The following is a 23,949-nucleotide window of genomic DNA, read 5'->3' on the forward strand; positions in this document are numbered from 1 at the left end:
GTCCATACATTTTATTGGCAAAAGACATTGTTTAGTTTTACTTGAGGCAAAAAGTACGACCTAATTTTACAGTTGTATAACTTTCTTGTAGTTATCTTTTAAATTTGAGTGGAATTAACCAATTCGTTATCTTGTGACTTATATGGTTATGAAGTTTGAACCTTCTCATAGACTTTTCTATTTCTCATAGAGAGTAATTCACTCTCCATTCCACCCAACTTCTTTTACTCTTACTCCATTCATGGAGCGATAATACATCATATGATTTTTTTCTTAATAATTCATTTTAAATTGTTCACGTTATGTAGTTAGACTAAGTAAGCTGTTATTCCCAAATTTAATATTCAGTTATAAACAAATTCAAATATTAGTCTGAAAATTCTTAGTAATTTAATTGTAAATTTACATTTAAGCATAAAATATAAAAATATTTGTAAACCGTAATTGGATAACATCAAAGAGTATACAATCACAATGTTTTAGATTAAATGTCAATTGTTATTTTTTTTATTGGAAATCAAATGAACCTTAGCCAAAATTCTTACAGCCAAAGGTTAAAAAACAAAAAGTTTGGATATAATTTAATTAATTAAAAACAGTTACTTACTCTTAAAGCAGATAATTTCTATTTATTTATTTTTATTTGCAGCTGTCCACTTAGGACTAGTACATGGTCACCAACGCTAACGAACATAGGCGCTGTAAGAAATATTAACCATTGTTTATAAATACACTGGCTGTCTCACATTACATATCAGAAAAAAAAATGTGATGCTGTTTAGCAGTAAAATAAGTAATGAGTTTAACTATCCAGACAGACTTGCACACCGCCATACGGCTTACAAAGATTATCGATCACATTGCAATTTGAGGTTTGCATAAATTGTTATTAAAATTAAAAATAAATAATGGATAGTAATCAATTAAATTTTAACAACAAATAAATATCAACAAAAACCGCCTCCATAAAAGATATACAGTCTGAATAATTTGTAATTTTTTTGCATGAAAATGTAGCCAGTTAAAAAGATGTACCCGCTGCGATTACATACAGACATTTCAATTAAAAAAATGTTGCAATTCAATTCGTTCAAAGCGTTCCAACACGGCAAGTGCACTACCGACCACCAACATTTTATATCAATGAAATTTCCAACAGGAAGTCCGTGCTTAACATAAATACGCAAAACTTACGCCCCATCAGTGGGAATGGGACATATTTTTATTATGTGAAAACTCGTAATACGTCAGAGTATTCTATTCATTTGCGTTTTGCGAATGACACGTGACCCGTACGCCATTAAAACGGAATAATGAAACACCTGCGGTTTTCGTCTTCAGTCGGATGCCGCATAAATGGAAACAGTTATGGTCCCCTTTTCCCAGATTTCAAACGGTTCACTGAAAACATTGCTATGCTTTTAGTACCTGCATTAAATAATCTCTTACAGAAACCATATATTTCGAAAAATAATTTCATCGGCGTTGTTGTTTCAGCTGGTATTTTTATTACGTAAATTGCATATTATAATATTCGTTTTAATTTTTATTGTATCAAATAAAGTCGATGACCTGTTTGTTTATTTTTAATCTTCTTTTTATATTTTATCTTCTAAATAAAAAAGCAACCAAATTTTCATAACATAATATATATTAAGATTTTTAAATAAAGTCTACAGATAGAAAACGAACCCCCGACAATCAAGCGCTGCAGCCACAGCGTAAGCGGTCTTAGAATATAATTATCAGCCTACATGCGGGCTCTTCCAGTCTACATTTTTCCCTACAAAAGAGCTTTAGCATCTCTCCGCTTTGTTCCCGGGTGTCCGTCCGTACAAAGCGGGCGTTGCACAAATAATTATGTGCATACAATTATTTCCTAAGCGTTTGTTCGGCGGTGGCACGCTACCGCGCCACCACGCCACGCCACCCCGCTATCACCCTCCGTCGTATTTAATTAAAAACTTATCCCTGTATCAATAGCATACCTGTAAGAATGTTAACAGGAAAGTATACATTTAATTTACATTCATAATTAAGGCTTTATTATACGACTTGATTTATCACAATGTTAATAAAGTTGATGAATAACGATCAAATGATTTACTTGTCATGTAGCGACGCGATTTCGTATAAAGGAGCTCTTAGCTCAGTGTAACTAAAGCTAAGTGTAGTGTAGTGTAAGTGTGTACATTTATTATATTTCATCTGCACTATTTATTTGTTATTATAGACTGACTAACCGACTTCATAAACCGAAATAGCGCAGGGGTTGAAACAGGTAAATCTTAACCGACGAATTACGGGTTCAAACCTTGACAAGTACCATGGAATTTTCATGATCCTAATTTATGTTTATAATTCACCTCGTGACTTGTAAAACATGTAAGTATTCGCATGCTTTGAAATATATTAAAACACTAAATCTTTATCGATATTATACGACAGATAATTTTATCCCATCACTATAGTGATAGAACGTCAGCGAATAGTAACATTTCTGATATACATTATTTTTATTAAACACGAATTAGTTTTGACACAATAAGGTCAGGCATCCAGTAAACGAATTAGGTCGGCTAACTTACGAAATCATGTACAATTTGCTGACAGAAATGGGGCACGATTTCATCGACTTATCAAAGAACTGGCAATACATCATTATGCGGCATATTCTATAGGATACGTGCTAAGTATTTTGTTAAATATCTATTTACAAATTTACAAAGATAAAAAAGTTCAATATCTATCCGTTTGTCAAATGATTGTTTTTTGTTTTTAACCGACTTTATGAAAGGGGGTGATTCTCAATTCGAATGTATTTTTTTTTATGTTTACGTTACCTCAGAACTTTCGACTGGGTAAACTGATTTTGATGATACTCCAAAACTGACTCCAAAAATAATAATAATAATTGTAACCACATTATATAATCGTAAATCGATTTTTAAGTTGTCTAATATTTTTCATTTCATTTTACCTAGAAGAACTCTAAAGAATATTATGATCATTGTTTGTTATTTATCGGTGACGACTCCGTGGTCGAGTAGTGTGTACACCGGTTTTCATGGGTACGCTACTCCGAGGTCCCGGGTTCGATTCCCGGCCGAGTCGACGTAGAAAAAGTTCATTAGTTTTCTATGTTGTCTTGGGTCTGGATGTTTGTGGTACCGTCGTTACTTCTGATTTTCCATAAGACAAGTGCTTTAGCTACTTACATTGGGATCAGAGTAATTAATGTATGTGATGTTGTCCAATATTTATATTTATTTACACATTAATGAGTAGAAGAAGTAAGTTTATTATTAAGTTGTAAAAGAATACGCAATTATTTTTTTTAACTTTTTAGTGCATAATGGCCGAGATGGCCCAGTGGTTAGAACGCGTGCATCTTAACCGATGATTTCGGGTTCAAACCCAGGCAGGCACCACTGAATTTTCATGTGCTTAATTTGTGTTTATAATTCATCTCGTGCTCGGCGGTGAAGGAAAACATCGTGAGGAAACCTGCATGTGTCTAATTTCAACGAAATTCTGCCACATGTGTATTCCGCCAACCCGCATTGGAGCAGCGTGGTGGAATATGCTCCAAACCTTCTCCTCAAAGGGAGAGGAGGCCTTTATCCCAGCAGTGGGAAAATTTACAGGCTGCTAATGCTAAAAAAAAGTGCATGTTTTTAAATAGTGTTTTTTTGAAGTCAGTATTTTTTTTTGTTAAAATATTTGTTTATTTAGCTATTTTTACTTGGTGGTAGGGCTTTGTGCAATCCCGTCTCGATAGTACCGCCCACTCATAACTACTTAGTATTGTTATATTTGAAGGGTGAGTGATTCAGTGTAACTGCAGTCACAAGGAACATAAAATCTTAGTTCTCTAGGTTGGCGGCGCATATTCTATTTGCAAAGCAATCCTATTGTATACAGTGTTTATATAGAATTTGTCAGAATTTATTTAGTGCGATGGGAGGGACGTGCTTTTGCTACTTGTTCAAGTATTCCTGCAATTCTACCTGATCGATGCGTGTAACAAAAAATCCCTTAGTCGATTCTAACGACTCCCAACGGTTAATCTAATGGAGTGATACTACTCTACTTAGCTGGAAACCACAAGGAACGTCTACCGTCATAGACAAACGACGTTTAAATTCAAATTAATAACATAACATAATATGAACACAACAAACTCAACCTGAAATTCCTTTATTCAATATGGAAGCATTACACTTACTTATTGATAATCAAATTCAACAGTACCACTTGTTCAGAAAATAAAATACCCTGACCTGAGAAGAATAGGCGAAAGAAACTCAGCAATAATAATATGTCGTCCTGACCGATTTCGGCCACGGAGGCGAATCTTAAGGGCTGCCAACACAGGACATGTTATAGTGCACAAACGAGGCACGAAGAGTCATCTTGCGGGCCGGCATGGCAAGGGTGACTAGTTCAGCTCATCCTTGCAGACTGTACTAGTCGTTTTCGCGTTTGGACTCCACTTCCACTTACCATCAGGCGGAGTGGAGTCATATGTCTATCCGGACAATATAAAAAAACAAGTGTGCGCGCAAACACAGGTGCACTCTCTATTCCTTCAATCTCATAATCCGATGGGACGGCAAACGACACGATCTGAAAGACTTCAGATGCGGGACCAATGGCTTTACGAGTCAAGTGAGCGTGCACACTTCCAACATCCAGGCTCTGAGTTGTTACTGACAATTTATCTATAGAGTAATTAACTTTATATCGGCTTGTCCTGAAGTTTAGACCCAGGACTTTGGGATTTGCGGTATTATATCAGTTCACTAGACCAATACTGCCTTATTGGATTACAATATGACAGGATTCACACTTTTTTGCGTCAACAATATATTTATTTATATAGTTAGTTGAATTGGCAAATGGGCCATCTGATGCTAAGTGGACACTATTGCCCATAGACTGTTGTAAGTAATATAAATAATTCTTAATGTCACTAATGAACCATCCACCTTGAGAACTAGAATGTTAAGTCACTTATGCTTGTAGTTAAACTGGCTCACTCGATCTTTGAGCCGGAACACAATACTAAACATTGATGCTTAGTAGAATAAATAATGAGTGAATGGTACCTACCCAGACGAGTTTGTACAAAACCCTGCCACCGAGTAAAATACACTTCGAAAATCTTTCTGTATATTTCGATAATACGACCTACACAAATGTTATGCAAATAACAAAATAAAAATATTAATAAATTTATTACGATGTATTCATTATACTCTGTTGAACTCAAAGCAAAGATATCCTAGAATTATGTAATCATCGTAGATGCTTCTAGTGAATCAGTGATCTGATTACACGACGTCACCCGCAGTTCTCAAGTTCTCTGTGCGGAGCTGTCGGCCCGTTCTCATTGTGTTCCTGTATTAACGACCAACGCACAAAAGACTTCGCTCGTATATCAAACTAACGTCACGCCAATGTCTTCCTTCCTCAATGTTACAGGCCCGCAAGAAATTACTCTTTTTATTGGGTATTTGCTGTAGTAAAATTATGGTGCGTAAAATTCATATTCACACATGAAGGTTTTTTTATATTCTTGTTTGTGAAGGGTTTGATATACTCCAACGTTTATATTTGCTTGTATATAACCATTTTATATTATTATTATTATAAAATATACTAATACGACTGTATTATACAGTTCAGTTCAGTACAGACTTGTAATTTTTTTTTATTGTTCTTCTTTAAAATATTTATTTACATAATAATTATTATATTGAAAACGTCAATAGTTACAAAATCTCTTAAGAATTAAAAATGCTACTCCAAAAATCATGACCACATGGAACGGCGGCAAGAAGCAGCATTTCCCCAGTAAATCGCAATTTCGATTTTCCGGGAAAAAACTTAATCTAGATTCTTATAAATTTTAAATTATATTATGATTCAACATAAGTAGAAATATCAGTAAGTAAATCGTTATAAGAGGATTATAAGAGACTCTTATCCAGTTTCAGATTGTTTTTTATCTCACCTCTTTGATCTCCTCCGTTATTATTAGATATTATTTAAGTTTCATCAGCAATCATTGGACGTAGAGTATTATGACTACTGAAAAGCCGATATGAGTCAGTGGCTACAAGTTAATCTTAACCGAAGATTGTGGGTTCAAATTCGAACAAGTTTTTTAATTTTTAATGGATAAGTCAGTGGACTTAAATTTAAATTCAGATTTATGATTCATATATGTTGAGTAGCAGGGTACCAATCCGCATTAGGACAGCTTAAAAAAAGCTGTTACTTATAATAAAATACCCACAAATAAAAACCCTATTATACGAAGCAAATACGAGGCTGCGAATGAATTAGGTTAGGCTATTTATAATACTACTACTTATAAATACAATAGTTAATCTTGGAAAATATTGATATTTATTCCCTCTAGTAAAGCTGATAAAGTTTTCAAACTTCCACTTAGTAATTAAATACTCATTTTTATAAAGCGCTTCAAGAACTTATAAAAAAGGATATGAGAGTTAATCCACTTACGTATTTTTTAACAGAGCTTTTTATAAAAGCATTTTCCTAAGTCAATCTTGCATTTAAGCTTAAATAAATTTATTAGCTTATAAAAATTAAACAAAGGAGGAATGTTATTGTTTCTGCCACCCAAGAAATATTTGTTTTCCCTCCAGGTCAGAAAGTTCACTCAAACTTCGCTAATGACTTCTTTTGAAATAGAAATTTTCCGGGGAGCTATTCGAAAGCCTTCGCTATCTGTTTAACAGTAGTCAAGTCTTTTATTGTTTCTGAAGTTTCCTCGCTAATCGCTTTCGTGCGTTTAATACTTAAAAACGCCTCAATAAAATGGAGATTTGACAATATTACGCTGAAAGCGTAATTAAACGCGTTCAAGTATTAAGCCACTAATTCTTCTTTACGAAACTATTCAGCTGTTTGAAAATGTCAATACAATAACGATAATAATAAAAAACTTTTGAGAACTCTTTTAAGCCTTATACAAAATAAAATGAAATCGGTTTATAAAAATTTTTTTTTACAATTTATATGATATGGACAAATTTAAAATTCATCAATCAATGAAAACGAATTAACAACCGGTTGATTGAGTAGAGATAATAAAACTATATTCAAAAATTTTAGAGTACATTTTGATTGATAGGCCTACTTGCTAAACATTCTCCAAGAGGTGTATTTACGAAATTAATCAATACTCTAACAACTCATCGTGGAATAGGCCTTTAAATATTAATTATCCGAACATGGCTCGTAATTAGTTTTCTATTCATAATTTAGCTCATAGGTAAATCAGGCGATAATCTATTGTTGTTTATTTAACAAAATAACAAATTATTTTATAAAAGATTTATATAAAATTCATTAATTGTATATCTTCGAGTCTCCAATTTATTTTCACGTATGTCAAATGAATTGCCTTTGAAAATCAGTCCGATGGTTGGCTACAAAAAGAATTTAGACCCACATTGGGCGCCATTCTGAGCCGGGATTATCGAGGAGTCACAAAGGACACAAAAGGCAGTTTATCAAAGCACGTTTGACTGGGTATCTTCCTTTCACAAGTTCGCTTGCGAGGTTGAACCAAACTTGGCCTACTAAGGCCCCTACGTGTCTTTGTAAATCGTAACAATGGTTTAGAGACACCAATACACGAATCACGTACGACAACTATATTGAAAAAATAATCTAAATAATGTACCCATTCGGTCTTAGAAGCTCTTATTTGAATCTGGATATCTAATTCTCAATATCTATTTCTCAATTCAATTCACTGTACTTTAAAATGTATAAGGGTGTTTCGTCGATGTATGTATATATATATATAAAGAATCCCATGGTGTCATAACCAACCGACATTGAATAATATAAGTTTACAATATCTGCTATTTAAATAACTGTCAAATATTTGTTTATATATTTTTTTTTGTTTTAATAATAATTGTTTCCTATTACTTAAAATAAAAATAGCAATATAAAATTAATTAAATAACGAAAAAGTATTTAACCACGACGGTAGCGACGTTTAATTTGACGTAATAGAGAACGGGGTAGCATAATTTTTTCACGGAAGATTTTGAGTCGTTTTAATTGGTATTTCAAGTTTGATATCCAGTGAAATTGTATTGCATAATTGAGATGCAGATGGGTGGTGTCGACGCGATGAAATCGCTTCGTGAATTCTTCAAAGAGTGCTTAATTAGCGTTTCAAGAAGAAATTAATGAGCTGAGTCGACTAGTCACCAGACGCGTCCTTGTTATGAATCGTGATATTCATTTCGAATTTTCTCTATCATTTCATTTAAGGTGATTCATGACTTTCTTATAATAAGTTTATCCAAGAATTAAGGTAATTTGAATATTAAATGAGCACTATTTTAGGCATATTTATTATGTTTACTAGAGATTTTTGCATAGCTTATGGTTAAAATACAATTGTATATATACACAATTATTTAAATGCAAAAACTACATACAACAAATAACATTATAATTAACAATACTTGATTAAAAAAGATAAACGAAAACTAAAAACAACTTAACTAACAAAAGTAGAAAAAAATAGAAAATTCAAGTTTCTACAAACGCAGATTTTTACAGTTACGATTTGAATATTAACGTAAAACCTTTTTAAAAATAAACTACTTTATTCTTATTTTTATTTCGAATTAATCACAACGTATTACAGACAAAGAATTAAGTAAAACAATCACTTACCTAATGGATACATATTATTATTAGACACGGATAACTCTGACATATGATATTAAGGGCGAAGCCTTTACATAGGAAAGAAAGCTGCCTAAAACATCAGACGTAAGTGATGACGTCTTTCTGGACAGTAATAAGACGAAAGCTTTATTAATTGATTAATTAATCAAGGCAACATACAAATCAGATACTTTTACCAAAATTATAAAAAAAATAAGATTTGTTTACTTTAACTTCAGCTTACAATGATTAAAACACATTTAATTACTGCCTGTCATTCAGAATATGAAGTCAAAAATATGTTTACAAAAATGTAAACATAATATATGTAAAAACATACAAAATATAATTAACTAATTATGTGAATTAAAAGAAAAACGATAATTACTAATGATATTGACGCGCTTAAAAGCTGAATTTTATAATCATAAAATTTAGGTAGTTACTTAGGTAAGTTGTTGACGGTGACGATCTGAAGTACACCTAGTAAACCATTCTACAATCAGTAACCAAAATAATTTGTGTTTTCTGTATAGAAACCAGGCATTACGGGTCAATGGTGCAATTGCTTACGGGCTGTCTAGCGATGTGAAAGTCCCCAGTTCGATCTTGACCTATTATAGCCACCACAACTAACACAATCCTCACGCTTAATTTGAGGGGTCAATAAGCAGTATAGAGGTATCTTAAATACATAAGCTGCCCGTAAATGTCCCACTGCTGGGATAAAGGCCTCCTCTCCCTTTGAGGAGAAGGTTTGGAGCATATTCCTATATATATATATCTTAAATACAAGTGTGCTAAATTATTCTACTTAAAAATTTTAAGTAGGTAATAAGGGGATCATCATGTGAAATGGTTAAAAAAATATTATTTACATTATCATTATATGATACAAATTTTTCGTTCGCGTTTTAGGGCTTGGTCGTCAAATATTAGCCATAAAATATTTTTTTTAAGCATTAGTAGCCTTTAAATTTTCCCACTGCTGGGCTAAAGGCCTCATCTCCCTTTGAGGAGAAGGTTTGGAGCATATTCCACCACGCTGCTCCAATGCGGGTTGGTGGAATACACATGTGGCAGAATTTCGTTGAAATTAGACACATGCAGGATTCCTCACGATGTTTTCCTTCATCGCCAGTGGCTTGACCGTGAAAGAGCAACAGACAGATAGACAAAGAGACAGAGTTACTTTCGCATTTATAATATTCATATGATATATGAATACATGAATCATGTATATACATAGATAGATCGCAAATTGCATCACTCTACCGAATATTACTCTCATAAGCGCTTGCAAGAATAATGAATGAACTTTATTTATAAAATTATGAATTTTAAATTGAGATTTGCATAATACATTATGCTATATTCAGAAGAGGAATATTTCTACATTCGTTTGTAATATAAGAGAATGGGGTGTTCCGTTACTACATCATATTTTCAGAATAAAAATACTTTAAATTAATATGAACTTTTTAATTCATAATGAAAAGACTTACACGTTGATTTAGCTGTGGTCCTGGGTCACAAATTTTAAGGAGCAGCCTGAAGTATCAATCTTAGAAGTGTGTAAGTCTAAATAATACAGTCTCGTATTACGGAAAGCACGTAATGGAAACTGAACTTTCTCCAACCTTATTTTCTAAAAAGAAAATTAAACATACAAATTCATTCGACTATTTTTAAATGAGACTAATTTCCACTTAAATAAATAACTAAAAATCGAAATAAACAAAAATAAATTATTAGTTCCAAAATGTTATCATTACAAAACACACGTATATAAACTATTTACTCGAATTGTTTTATGATGTCATAATGTTAAAGGCCACTCAAGTATTTTAAAATTATTTTTTTTATGAGACTTTTTCATTAGTTTCATCACAATCTTTATGACCGAAACGTAAATGCAAAAAATATAAATTTTACGATTTCGTATAGACTGCGTTTCTTCATTCGTTTGATTTTAATTTATCCACTGTTCTTGCATTAAAATTGCACGTGAATTTATAAACATGCAAAACAAAAATATATTAATCGGTATTATTACACACCACTGACTGATTCTTAAAAGAATATCAATTAACCGCCAAAATGTTCAAATGTTTTTAGGATTAACGATACTGATGATGATGAACAGGTTCGTTATTTTAGTGTTTCTCTTGTAATTACGAAATGATGTTATGTCATCCTGCCCGATTTCGATCGCGGTTGCCATTACCTCGGTGTGTTATATACATCTCTCAGTTTCATAATCCGATGCCAATACGACACTGTCGAAGAAAATACAGGGGTAGCCTTTGCGTTTTTATCGATAATACTACAACTGACAGAAAAAAATAATAATGATCTGCGCTTGGGGTTCGGACCAACGACCTCGAGACACGTCCATCAATGAGACAGTTAAAAAAAGTTACGGTAATAGCGCAGTTTCTCTTCAATTCCAATACTATTTAAATTAATCGGAATGCAAATAAAAAAAATCTATAAATAACAGTTTCAAAAAAATATTTCGTATTCAAACACGTTTCATTACAGCTTAACAATAAAAATGAATAGATTTGTATTTCAAACATTTTATTAACGCATTCAAACGAATTCACGGATCGTTCAAGCTTATAAAAGCTATACAAATTTATAAATTCAATAAAGCGATGCACATAATTCACGGAAAATTTCGGGAACACGTTGGAAAACCACCCTCAAACCACAGTGTAACTCCATAGTGTATAATTTTGTGTACACTGCGTTAAATGCGCTCGCGAATGGACAATTACGGTAAGCGGTCCATTTCTCCCGTGCCACATAACGGTGGGATGCGTCACATACATACATTTAAATTTCATACACTATATATTTTTATTTTTGTTGTGGTCATAGGATTTTTTAAACTGTGATAATTTTAATTTGAACTCCTGTAAACTTCACGATCATAATAATCTCAATTAAATAAGGGTCATACGAGGTCATCGACGTTACAAATCGTCATTTTCTAGATATTTAGTACAAACCATCCACCGGATCGGAATGTGGATTCTAACGCAAACTATCGGGAACTCAGTAATTCATCTTTTTCCCGATTGAAATAAATAATGAACTATTTTAAATTAAATTTATATGTCGAGTATGGAAATCAAAGAACCTCAAGCTTTTTCATCAAGTAAGTTTTATATATAAATATTACATATACCTACTAGTTTAAGGTAAGATATAAATTTGAATTGAATGAAACGATAACATCCTTATAATACACTCCGATACCTGGATTTCTCTAATCCGGATTTATCTGGTTACACGTTAGTAAAACCACAATTAAGCCTTTGATTTATTTACATACATAATATTGAACAAACGAAACTAAATATATTACTCTATATATTAAATATTCGAAGGGCATTTGATTTAAATATGTAATAACCAAGATATATATATGTTTATAATTCATATAAACTCTGTATGTAACATAGCCTTTAATTATGTGTATACCGCTCTTTATGTGCACTCGCGTGGGGACTATTACGGTGTGCGGTCTCTCTCAAACGTTTTGCAACCCATGCATTCCTTTATAACTATGAATTTTTTAAGCGTTCTAAAATGAGCGTTAAATACAACGATACCACATATATGATGCTTGTCAACTGAAACAGTTTCCGATGTATGTATTTCGAACAGTTGACAGTTTTTAAGAAATTCATACATTATTTAATTGGATTAATTATTATATTGGTTAGTTAAGAAACCGTATTCATGACAGCAATGTACGTTGCAATCCTTTTGAAAGCGCTAATTAAATAACCTAAGCCTAATAATAACCTTTTTTGATGATATAAATGCCTAATGCGTAAGATTACCGGAGCATGACCGTGTTAAAACCGGTGCCAACTTAAGAGTACATATTTCGGACATGTGTGTGTGTGTGTGTGTGTGTGTTTTTGTGTGTGCAGGATCGAAGGAATGCCATCAGGACGAGTGGTCCTTATGAATATCATAGGAAAGAAGTGCTTTACGAATTGCAATTTGTCGAAATTTTTCCTCCGACATCGTGGTTATACACCATGGGATTGTTAGTGGTAACTCTCCTCGGTAATGCAAGTCAAGTTGGACGCGAAAACAGAGCCTAAGAGATCAGATCCGCTGACCTGTAGTGCCAAAGTGAGGCTACGAGGAGTGCGCAACCGGCACTGTACTTCAGACGAGACATTGGTTCGACGATCCCAGAGGGGTATTGACTGCAACCTGGCCTGTCCGGAGGAGAAGTGAGCAGATGGTCCAACGACAAAGGTGTATGATCTTCCACGTCTGGTATTCGCATTGGCAAGGTGACCAGTTATGTTAAGAACTACCCGCATGATCGGTAGTACGTGAAGATCCAAGACATTCGGCGCGGTGGGCATTAAAATCGCCAAGAACTACGATCTCTGCGGATGGAGCCTGTTGTTGGACGTGCTCAACCAGTCGTTCGGGTTCGGCATGACCGCTATGCGACCTATAGAGGCACACAAAGAATCGCGGATGGTCATCGCATTCTATACGCAGCCAGATAATGGACACCTAGGTCCTGCCCTTCAAGGCTGCCGATGTGACGAGAGCAGATATCATCTGACGTAAAAGTACACTCCAGCCCGCGGTACAAAGAGATGTTCCAATTTGTACCCTGTGTGAAGTGAGTCTCGGTAAAATGAGCAAGACCAGCTTCGCCGTCTCAAAGTAAAAGTGAACAGCGCTTACGTTGGATTTCAGTTCCCTTATGTTGCAGGAATCCATGGACAGCAAGGTTGAAAGGGATTGCTTTATGATGCCTACTCCGCTTGCCCCGAACAGTGACGAGCGCACACTCTCGACGATGTTTGATATTTTGATCCTTATAATTATTAATATAATTATTATATTAATAATTATAAGAATAATTGATAATTCGCTTATATCACCAGTTAGACATATATGTGGTATTTTCTAATCCGACACAAAAAGAAAATCAATTATAAAGACAAATCAAGCACATGAGAAGACCTGTTGCTGGGCCGGATCTGAACCTATCTTCCAACAAGATACGTACCACTGGATCATTACTGTATTAATAAATCACTAAAATGTTTTGATAACTGATTAATTATATTTAATGTAATTATTATATTCGATAAATTTAACTTAATTGAAGCAGGCAATTTTATTACAATAGCATTAACAAAAATACATAAACAAAACAAGCACTCAACAATCTGATTGCCGTAAGGAAAGGTACAAAATAGATTAAACAACAGAACGTCCCTCGCTTAATTGTATTAAGAAGCTGTAATATTTCCTAATGAAGAAGTACTCAATATTAATAATTCAAAGTAAAACAAATTTCAGAACAAAAATCTTTAACTAAGGGACTTACCGTTTTCATAATTTATAAAAACCACCAAGAGATTTAACAGTTTCAACAATGAAGATAAATTTAGGAAATGCCCACGGGCCTGAGGTAATGTATTCTAATATGAAGTTCCCCGAAAAGTAAAAGCTTTAATAAAATACCATGAACGTTACATAAATAACAGCAATTCCTTGCTAACTTAAAAAATTCTAAGCACTTAAATGAAGAAAAAACGTTTTTAAAAAATACGTCAGTTATTTTTTGTATTACAATTGAAATATATTCGACTAAAATCGCTTGGCTCGACAAACTATCAACGCACACTCAAAATCTGTTGAATCTATAAAGATGAAATTTGGATTTACACATATAAGTTTATTATAAAAACGTAATCACGCATCGCATCCGTTAAGATGATATTGAAAATAAAATTTCAACTAAGCAAGGTGTAAGCCATAGATCGGACGGAATAAATAATCACTGTCCTTAAAGGTACGAACTTATTCTACCACGCTGCTTTAATGTGGATTGTCTTATGTGCATATGTGGTAGAAGTTCATCTCACCCACGCAGACTATCTAATGATATTGTCTTACTCAGCCAAGCCCGAAATGATTTATAAACACAAGTTGAGCGTGAAAAAAATCAATTGCTTCTCAGAATTTGATCTCATTTAAAATCCACGTATTCTATAAACTAGATATTTCATATTTCGATTCGATCACAGTAATTAATCGGAGATAGAAAATGCATTGTTCGTTTTATTGCAGGACATTTACGATCGATGTTATTTTCTCACGGTTGTTAATCGATCGCTGCCGCAGCGTTCCGGAATCGTGCTTAGTGGCTTAGACAAGTGCATTTGCTATTTCAGATTTTCCTGTAAATAGTCCTCTAGAGGAAAATAGATACAACCTCGCATATATTCACGAAACGATAGTATTGGTTTTATTCTAAACATACTTACATAGAACATACTTATTTGGCCCCAAAAATTGTCATTTCAACGTTATAAACAATGAGTTATTTATCTTAATACTGTATTGATTATTCGCACAAAATTTAAGTAAAATATAAAAAAAGGTTTGATAAGGTCATGTTGAATTAAATTCCAATATAACGCTTTACGCTGTCATAATTTCGATATACGTACGTACGCTGATATTCGTTTTTTTTTTTTTTTTGTTACGTAATAATATAATTATTCACATTCACGAAGATTAACTGAATTTATAAAAGATTATGGCAATTATTGAAAGAACTCCCTTTATTTTAGTAGTATATATTTCAATCTCAAATAAAACATTTTTTCGTAAACCTTTTTTGCATCATTTTTTATTCAATTATTAGCAGTATACTATATTAAGTGGAATAGGTTATAATTTTATCATAAAATCCTATAAAAATTAGTTACTATGCAAAGTCTCCTAGTATAAAATTCAAAGGACTGAATTAATTATGACTGCCGGAAGATGATAAGCTAAAGGATATAATATATTATGAATATTTCAAGTATTCCATTAATTGGGTGTTAAATTAAAAAAATTCAAATAATATAAATGTGTATGGTTAAATAAGCTTTACCATACAACTATTTAGTTGGTAGGGCTTTGTGCAAGCCCCTCTGGGTAGGTACCACCCACTCATCAGATATTCCACCGCCAAACAAGTATCACTAACCACCAGGTAGCCCATATGCTCGTCCATCAACCTATACCATAAAAAAACTACTTTTCGACCGTAGAATCGCCAATGTGAAGGGGGGAGGAGATAGACATAAGTGTCAATTCGCTTGAATCGATTCCGTCAACTGCTCCTACGTTACAAGTTTAGTGTTGCTAGCTCAATTTTTTGTTTTGCATTTTCATATTTTAGTTTAATTATAGGAATTAACTAATTCGTTTACAATTTCGGTTTTGTTTTCGAAAAGCATCGTTTCATATCAATTTGTTACCTGTCATCTACTCTAAGGATTGATATTTGTATAGAAAATCGGGCGTAGTGTTTGTTAAAACAGATTACTTTTGCCTTATAAATGGTAAATATTAAATTAATTAAATATTCTATCATCGTTACTTCAATTTGAATATAAATTCAAATCCCTTTCCAATTGTCACATAGGTGTTTTTCCTTTTCGTGATACTCGGGAAGCCTTTCAAAGATTCAAGAATTTTCATTCACGTTCTCTTTTTGCATTTTTCTACCTTCGGTGTAGCACCAAATACATTCGTTTTTGATATACTAAATATATTTAACGATATTCTTATGTTAAAAATTAAAAAAAAAAAATTTAAAAATATTTATGAACACACCGATCGCCTACCCTTTAAAACCCGTAAGTAATTACGTAACAAAACATGATTACTGATTAAAATATTCATTAACACGAGTAAAATATAAAACTAATTATCATGTAAAACGGACGTCTAATCTGAACTTTTATCTTTTATCTGTGAACACGATAACGTAACAATTTGACACACGTACGGATTTAAAGCGACAGGTAACAAAACGCGCTGACCTCTGGTTACACCGCACCGTTTTTCGCACGTCACCTCTCGCTGCCTCTGACATTACAGTGTCATTTGTATTAGTCACCCGCGAATCTAAACACCAAAATTTAATTCTGAGCTAGGCTTGTTAACTACAACTGATTTTACATTTCACGTTTGAACTTTATCAAATGTATTGTATGTATAGTATGTCAAACTATTTATATAATATAAATAATGTCAGACTCTTTAATATTTTTTATTTAAAATTGACCGGCAGATGACAAATGGTAAATTTTCACTGCCCGTAAACGTAGACACCCTAAGAAAGATTGAAAAATACTTTTCATAGTCATGGTCAATAGCTCGGAAATAAAATATAGTTACTCGGATTCCCTAAAACTTTAAACAGGGATAAACTATTAATTACTGATGTTTAGTGGTAGAATATGTAATTGGTTGGTGGTACCCATATTTCACGAAATCTTAGCAATAATTACAACATAAAAGTAAAAATATCCTTTCCAGTGTAAATAAATGAATAAAAAATATAAATTTGTTAAGCGTCGAACTATCTTTAAATAGTATAAAACAAAGCGGCTTTCGGTTCCTGTCTGTATCTCCCCTCCCTTCTTCTAAACCACTCAACGGATTTGGATACGGTTTTCAAATAAATAGAAAAAGAAATAAATAAGGAAGATTGAATATATAAATTGGTTGAACTTTAACGGCGTTTTATCCAATAAATTTGTTTTCGTAAATGGCTAATCCTGGCTAAACCTTATAAGATACATCAAATAAAAAGTCTTAAAAAAGTATTTATATATTAAGGTAAATTCATGATAACAATTTTTTCTATTGTAAATTAGCAAATGTTTTGAAATCATTTTTCTTCAATTCATTATCAATCCTTATTCAGACAAATATGTTAATAATATAGATTTCATTTTTTTTAATATAACATTTGACTGAATATTTTATAAGAAATCATTGTTTTTATAATATAATATAAATATATGCAACGATTCAAATCTTTAGCTGCGAAACCGGTAGGTTAAAATATAATTTGATCTTGGTGTCAATAGCTAATTTTATTGATTTTAGTATGGTAATACTTATATAACAAACACAAAAATTTTATAAAATATATAAATAATACAGTATAAACTGTCTTAATATATTCTTGCTAATCGCACTTCGCGCAATTCTGGGCGGATTGCTTGTAAAGTACACATGTAAAATAGAAACGCTGACTTAAAAATAAAGAATCTATTTTTAAAAACAATATAGATCGCAATTATAATTAGACACCCTCAACGGACCATCCAAATATATCCCCACGTGTATTATTCATAACTAAATAAACATTTCCTTTATGGGCCTCTTGCGTAATAAATCAATAAAGATAATTATAACTTCTATCCACGTTAATACCAGATAACAACAATATTGAATATCGAATTTAAATCGCAAATTAACTCTATCAATAATTTAATTATTTCCACAAATTCTTTTAAAATAATAAAAGCACTTTAAATAATTCATTCATGACAAGATTGAACTAAGATTGATTAATCAAAGCGACCACAAACAATATCATCGAGTCAATGTAATACGTTTTGGGAAGCCATTTAAATTACGTTATGATTTAACATTTAAACACACCCGTATATTATGTAAAAAACTGGGTCATATTGAGTTGCATCGGTAGTACGTGGACTATGTAATTACAGTAAAGCGGATGTGTAATTAATTTACGCCGGTTAAGCCCGCGTATTTTCGGCAAACAAATATGTGGTATGGGTGGCGGCGACCCACGCCACAGTGAATCTATGCTGCCAATGTTGCCAACATCAGCAAAGATAGATTTGCTAGAAATGGCATCACATTTGTACTTGTCTATCTCAGCTGACTTTTTAAATTAGTCACATAGTATTTTGTTTAATTTAGTATAGTATTTAATGTTATTATATTATACGTTACCTGTTCCACGTAAAACATTTGCTTAAAACGTCATTACATAGTATAAAACAAACTCGCTTACCACTGTCTGTGTGAGTGTATGCTTAGATCTTTAAAATTACACAACGGATTTTGATGCGGTTTTCTTTTTAACAGATAGATTGATTGAAAAGGACGGTTTCTATGTATGTGATGTCATAAATAAACACATTTTTGCGCTTACATTACAAATGCTGATTGAACCTTATAAGATAGTTTAAAATAATGAACCACAGTATTGTACACCTTAAATAGGTCTACAATGGTAAAAAGTCTGCAATGGTATATGTCTGTCTTAGGGATAGCCCACAACAACAATTTTTATCCTTTACTTTTTACGAGAAATAACGGCTTATTTTCGAAGCGATTTTAAGCGATACATCACTAATCCATATCCAATTAAGTACCTTAAATACATTGTGTGTTTAATATAGAACAATATGATAGCCTAAAATAAGTATATGCGCATCAAAAATGAAATTAACTACTGTACTAATCATGACGGAAAGGTGGCAAGAATGCTAGCAAAATTTCTTTGTAGCAAATTTTAATTCCCTTTTCGAAAAATGAAACATATCTTCAAATAACGAAGAAATACAAATGTAAGCAGAAAATCATGAATCATCACCACGACTAATTCTTGTAGGCTCCATAAGACAAGAAAGTTATCGACTTAGAGGCGTAACTGTTTTTATACCAAAACTGGTATTGTAAAGAAGCATAACTAATTCGTAACATGTTGATTTACTGCCAACCGAATACCCATAATTAATAACCGTATTTAATAACACTGGTTCAACCTACAGTTCACAAGCATTGTTATCTTTAGAATAATTAGAGGTAAATAACTCGACGCCCTACGCCTCACTCACATATGTCACTTCTGATAAACTCTTAATTCTGTGGTACGAACTTTATACAACTACCACCGAAAGTTGCAATATATCCAACCAAAATAATTATTTGGGTTATACTCGGCATCGCGTTTGAAGGATTAATTTTTAATTAAGACTTAAGTCCTAATCAAAATTTGAACAGGTTCGGTAAATATTACGCACCTTGTTTGACAATTTAATTTTACGGTAATATTAGCTTTTCCGATGTTCGTTTATTTCTTAATGCAATTTTAAGGATCATACCAGTATAACTATGAGGTAAGTTGTATATTTTATTACATACATTATTTTGTTCAAGAAGCACCAATTAAATTTATGTGATGTATGTTTGTGCAAGAAAGAGATAGAAGAGTTAGTGTAGCTACATAGGTTACATACTGAGGTTCTCGGATAGCAATAATTTTCAGATACCTAGATATATATTGGCTTAGGTAGTAAGTAAATTCCTGAAATGTATTCTTCTACTCCTTTGGCCAGTAGATATTTATTAACTATTACATAATGAATTAGAAAAAATTTAAATGAATTGCTTTATTTAGGATTTATGAATAATGAATGAAGAATTTTACTCATAAATACCATATCAAGTTTAGTTAAAACGCTAAGGTCACGATCGAATCAAACCAATATTTTAAGCTTCTGAGTTGGTTTTAATCAAATATTAATTAAATAGCAATAGCAAAAATAATACCGAGCATAAAGTTAATAAGCACTATAAAGAAAATATTGAAACACACTAACTTTGAGACGTGACTTCAAAGTTTATCTGGAAATCAGCGATACGTTATATTAAAAAACTTTTCAAGTTCAGGTGACATCTATACCGATGTAAGTGAATTTGTATTCGCATCAGGGTAAAGAAAAACAATGATTACGATCACGAAATAGTCGACTTAGATGTAACGTTATGTGATAATATTTTTCAAGATTTTTTTTTTGAATTACCAATCACATATCTTAGTAATTAAACAATTAACAACAAACGTTAAGAAGCTTATATCCCACAGCTGGGCAAGAGGAAACTCCTAGGAAGAAATATAGTTACGATGAAAACTCAATACTACTTGCCAGGATTTGAACCGGCACTCTCCATTTAATATGGACTTATATTATCCACTGGACCAACTCAGCTCTAGTGAACTTGCACAAGAAAATTTCAACAAAACGTAAATATAGTCAGTTTATATTCAAGAGTTAAATAAAGGAAAGACGTGATAGTACTTCAATAAGGAAAAATAATATTCATATTATTTTAAATTCAACGGTGAAGATATCTCCATACGCAATAAGATGCATACATTTATTCCGGGCCAAAAGCGCCGAGAATATAAAGATGCAAAAGTGGGTGACAGTAAGTGCACCCACATGCATAGTATTTAAAATTTTCTCGGCAAGCAAAAGACAAGCGCGCAGCCTCCGCGCTGTCACGGGCAGATTTCCATAACCATTGCGATTCTGGTATGTTAGACTACGTTTGGCGAAACGCCAAACAATTACTTTGTCTCGTCAAGAACGTTTCTTCGGCTGATGGGACTTGAATGTCTCACACTTGCCTCAGATATTCCTTTTAGAGTTCCGCATCAAACGAGACCGTTATTTCAATATGTATATCAATTACACGGCAATCTCCACCGTATATTCTTTATGAATATCAATTATGCTGAAAAAATATATTATAATTAAATATTGTGATATGATGTATTCCGTATAGGGTCACTCATACAGTAATATTTTTTTATATACTAGGACAATGAAGCAAGTATTGTCCTGTATGTGTATAAATATCAATCGCCATGACGATTGATAGATCGATTATAGAAGTTGATATAGCGCAGCGCTAACTCGCCGTAACTAAATTAAAATTAATAATTTAAAAAAAAATTTGCCAAGAAAAAATACCTAAATGCCATTTTTATGGTTATCCGTCAAAAGTCGTTGAAGTCAGTTAATCTCAAACAGTTTAACACAAATTTTCATACATGCACATACAAATTAAGGGATTTATGTGGAACTTTACAATTTCAATGCTATGTATAAATCTTTTATAGGTAAAAAAAATAAAAAGTAAAAAAAGCAATTGTGTTTAAGAAATAGAGTCAGAGCTGAAAAATCATAAAGGTAAATTCATCCAATAATGGAAATATCTACATCGATGACACTTGAAAATGGCTTGACAAGACAAAGAAATTGGCGTGACGCCAGCCGCATCCCGAACGAAAGCTCCACAGTTTTCTCCTAACGGGCTACGAAATAGGAAGCGGGCCGATCAAAGATTGCTCTGTTTAAAACGAGAATGCAAAGTTTTGTTGTTCGAAACCGATAGTAGCTTCCGAAATAAAAATGCAAATTGTTCTACTTCCCTGTTGCCGTTCCGTACTACACGAAACTTGTGCTTTTGGTATTTCTGAACGTTCAGGCAATTTTAATGATGTCCCACTTTAGACACGGGTAAACTTTCAAATCGAAACATAACATACATATATTATATTATAAAAAAAACTTTAGAATTTTATAGTAGTACAACATAATGTAACTCATATATATTTAATTAGTAATGTAAAATATTTAAGAGCGTTTTGTATTTAATGGCAACATGATATGATTTTTATTCCGTATAAAAATCTTAGGCTCAGATCACGACCCCAATCTATTTAATAAACTCAGAAAACAGTGACGCTTATGAATTTTATACAAAGAAATCTTTTTCCAATTTTAAAGACGATATAAAATTCCAATTTACAAAAGCCTCGATTAAGAATCTAATCCAATAATCTATTTGGAATAAATAAACTTTTCTAATTAACTCCCAATTCACCTTGCAAAGCCTATATATTTCATAACACACATTCAGCACACAATTAAAAATTCGGATTTCATTTACCAATGAGAGTTTTACTTTGACTATTATAAAGTAATTATTCAATATTAAACAAAGATAATTTAAAATGATGGAAAAAACGGTAATTTATTTATTAATATTCATAAGTATTTTTGTCTTAAATTAATCTGACAAGTAAATTACATAATCCTGTTTATTAATTTTATTTATTGTGCAAATTTAACTGAATATGTACAGATAAATTTATAGATAGATACAGTTTACATATAGAGGTTGACGCGTACTAAGATTTCACTAAATTTAAATTTTCAGCAGGGTTCTGAAGTAAACTTAAAGGTTTAAAGATTTCATATAATTATGATCATTTACCTTTTGCAGATTAGACGAATATATCACTCTAAAACGCATTAAGATATTACTTTAACATTCCGCGAGAAATCGTTGCGAACGCTAGTTAGTATAGAATTTAAAAACGGAATAAAAAATAAATGTAAAGTCAAACGGGGCTCACCTGCAAGTGGTACACCGCGTTGAATAATAAACGAGTTTCACGAATATGTCCTCGAGGAATATTATGTTTGACATAAAACTTGCTTTAAAAGAAAGATTATAAAATCTGAATAAAATTTATTAAAATATATACGTACTCATATATAATACGAATTTGAATATCGTTATATTATAACTTACAAACGCTGTATAGCTAATGTTTAGTTAGAAAATAATTTCTCTCTTTCTCTCATCATTGATTTCACATTCGAAAGAAGAAGATAGAGCATTTTTTAACTAAATAAAATATAAGTCTTACTGCACGCATACAAATTTGACTCTTATATTCAATTGAATACTATCTACATTTATCTCAATTCTAATTGGTTGAGTTGTGTTGAGTAACTAAGAAAGTTCCTTGTATAAAAATGTTACCATTTCAAATTAGTTTCATAATAATTGATACCACACATAACATGACAATATTATTGCACTTAAACTTCAATATTTAAATTTATTTGAGCGATATATAATGCTACCAAATTATGTGCGCTATTATCGCCAACTGCTAAAACTACTTACTTACCTAAGTCCTCCGCATCTTCGCTCCATTCGCCTGTCCCTATTACACGGTCCACTGACATTGCCAGTAGGAAGTTCCACAGGACTAACTTCATCATCCCATCACTTATTATCCACATCCCCATATTTGCTCGTTAAAACTTCACATTATATAATACTTGATTTAATTGAGCTCTTTTTGTAATTACAGTTCGTCTTTGACACTGTTATATTCACTCGTTATTTGTTAATGTCACTCTTAGGTTCATTTAGATACATACGAATCGACTTAAAATTTACTAAGAAACAATTAAAATTAAACTTTACGCTCCAGTTATTAGAGATTTTTATTAAATTTATGACCTTTGTTTTGTTACCTATTGAGAATTTTCCACACTCGGTTTGATCTATTGAATTCGTTCATGTCGCTGATTTAAAGCGACAATTATTTTCCATTGAATTTTGAAATTTTATTTTACCCTTCATAAAAACCGACTCATAGTTTTTATGTATTTATTTCAAACTATAACATTTCAAAATTCCAAAACTTCGGTAGTATTTTATCTTAAAACAGGA

At 32.2% G+C, this 23,949-nt stretch overlaps 1 protein-coding gene across 1 annotated transcript in view; it reads right to left on the bottom strand.

Annotated features, from left to right (window-relative positions):
• Positions 1 to 23,641, bottom strand: part of LOC125071153 (neural cell adhesion molecule 1-like) — a 136,971-nt gene extending 113,330 nt beyond the window's left edge. The window contains exon 1 of the mRNA XM_047681247.1: positions 23,399 to 23,641. Coding sequence (XP_047537203.1) covers positions 23,399 to 23,519 — 121 coding nt within the window. The 5' untranslated portion in view covers positions 23,520 to 23,641. The remainder of the gene's footprint in view (positions 1 to 23,398) is intronic.
• Between the last annotated feature and the right edge of the window lie 308 nt (positions 23,642 to 23,949).

This window comes from Vanessa atalanta, chromosome 18 (genome assembly GCF_905147765.1).
Source record: "Vanessa atalanta chromosome 18, ilVanAtal1.2, whole genome shotgun sequence".
NCBI classification, from domain to species: domain Eukaryota; kingdom Metazoa; phylum Arthropoda; class Insecta; order Lepidoptera; family Nymphalidae; genus Vanessa; species Vanessa atalanta.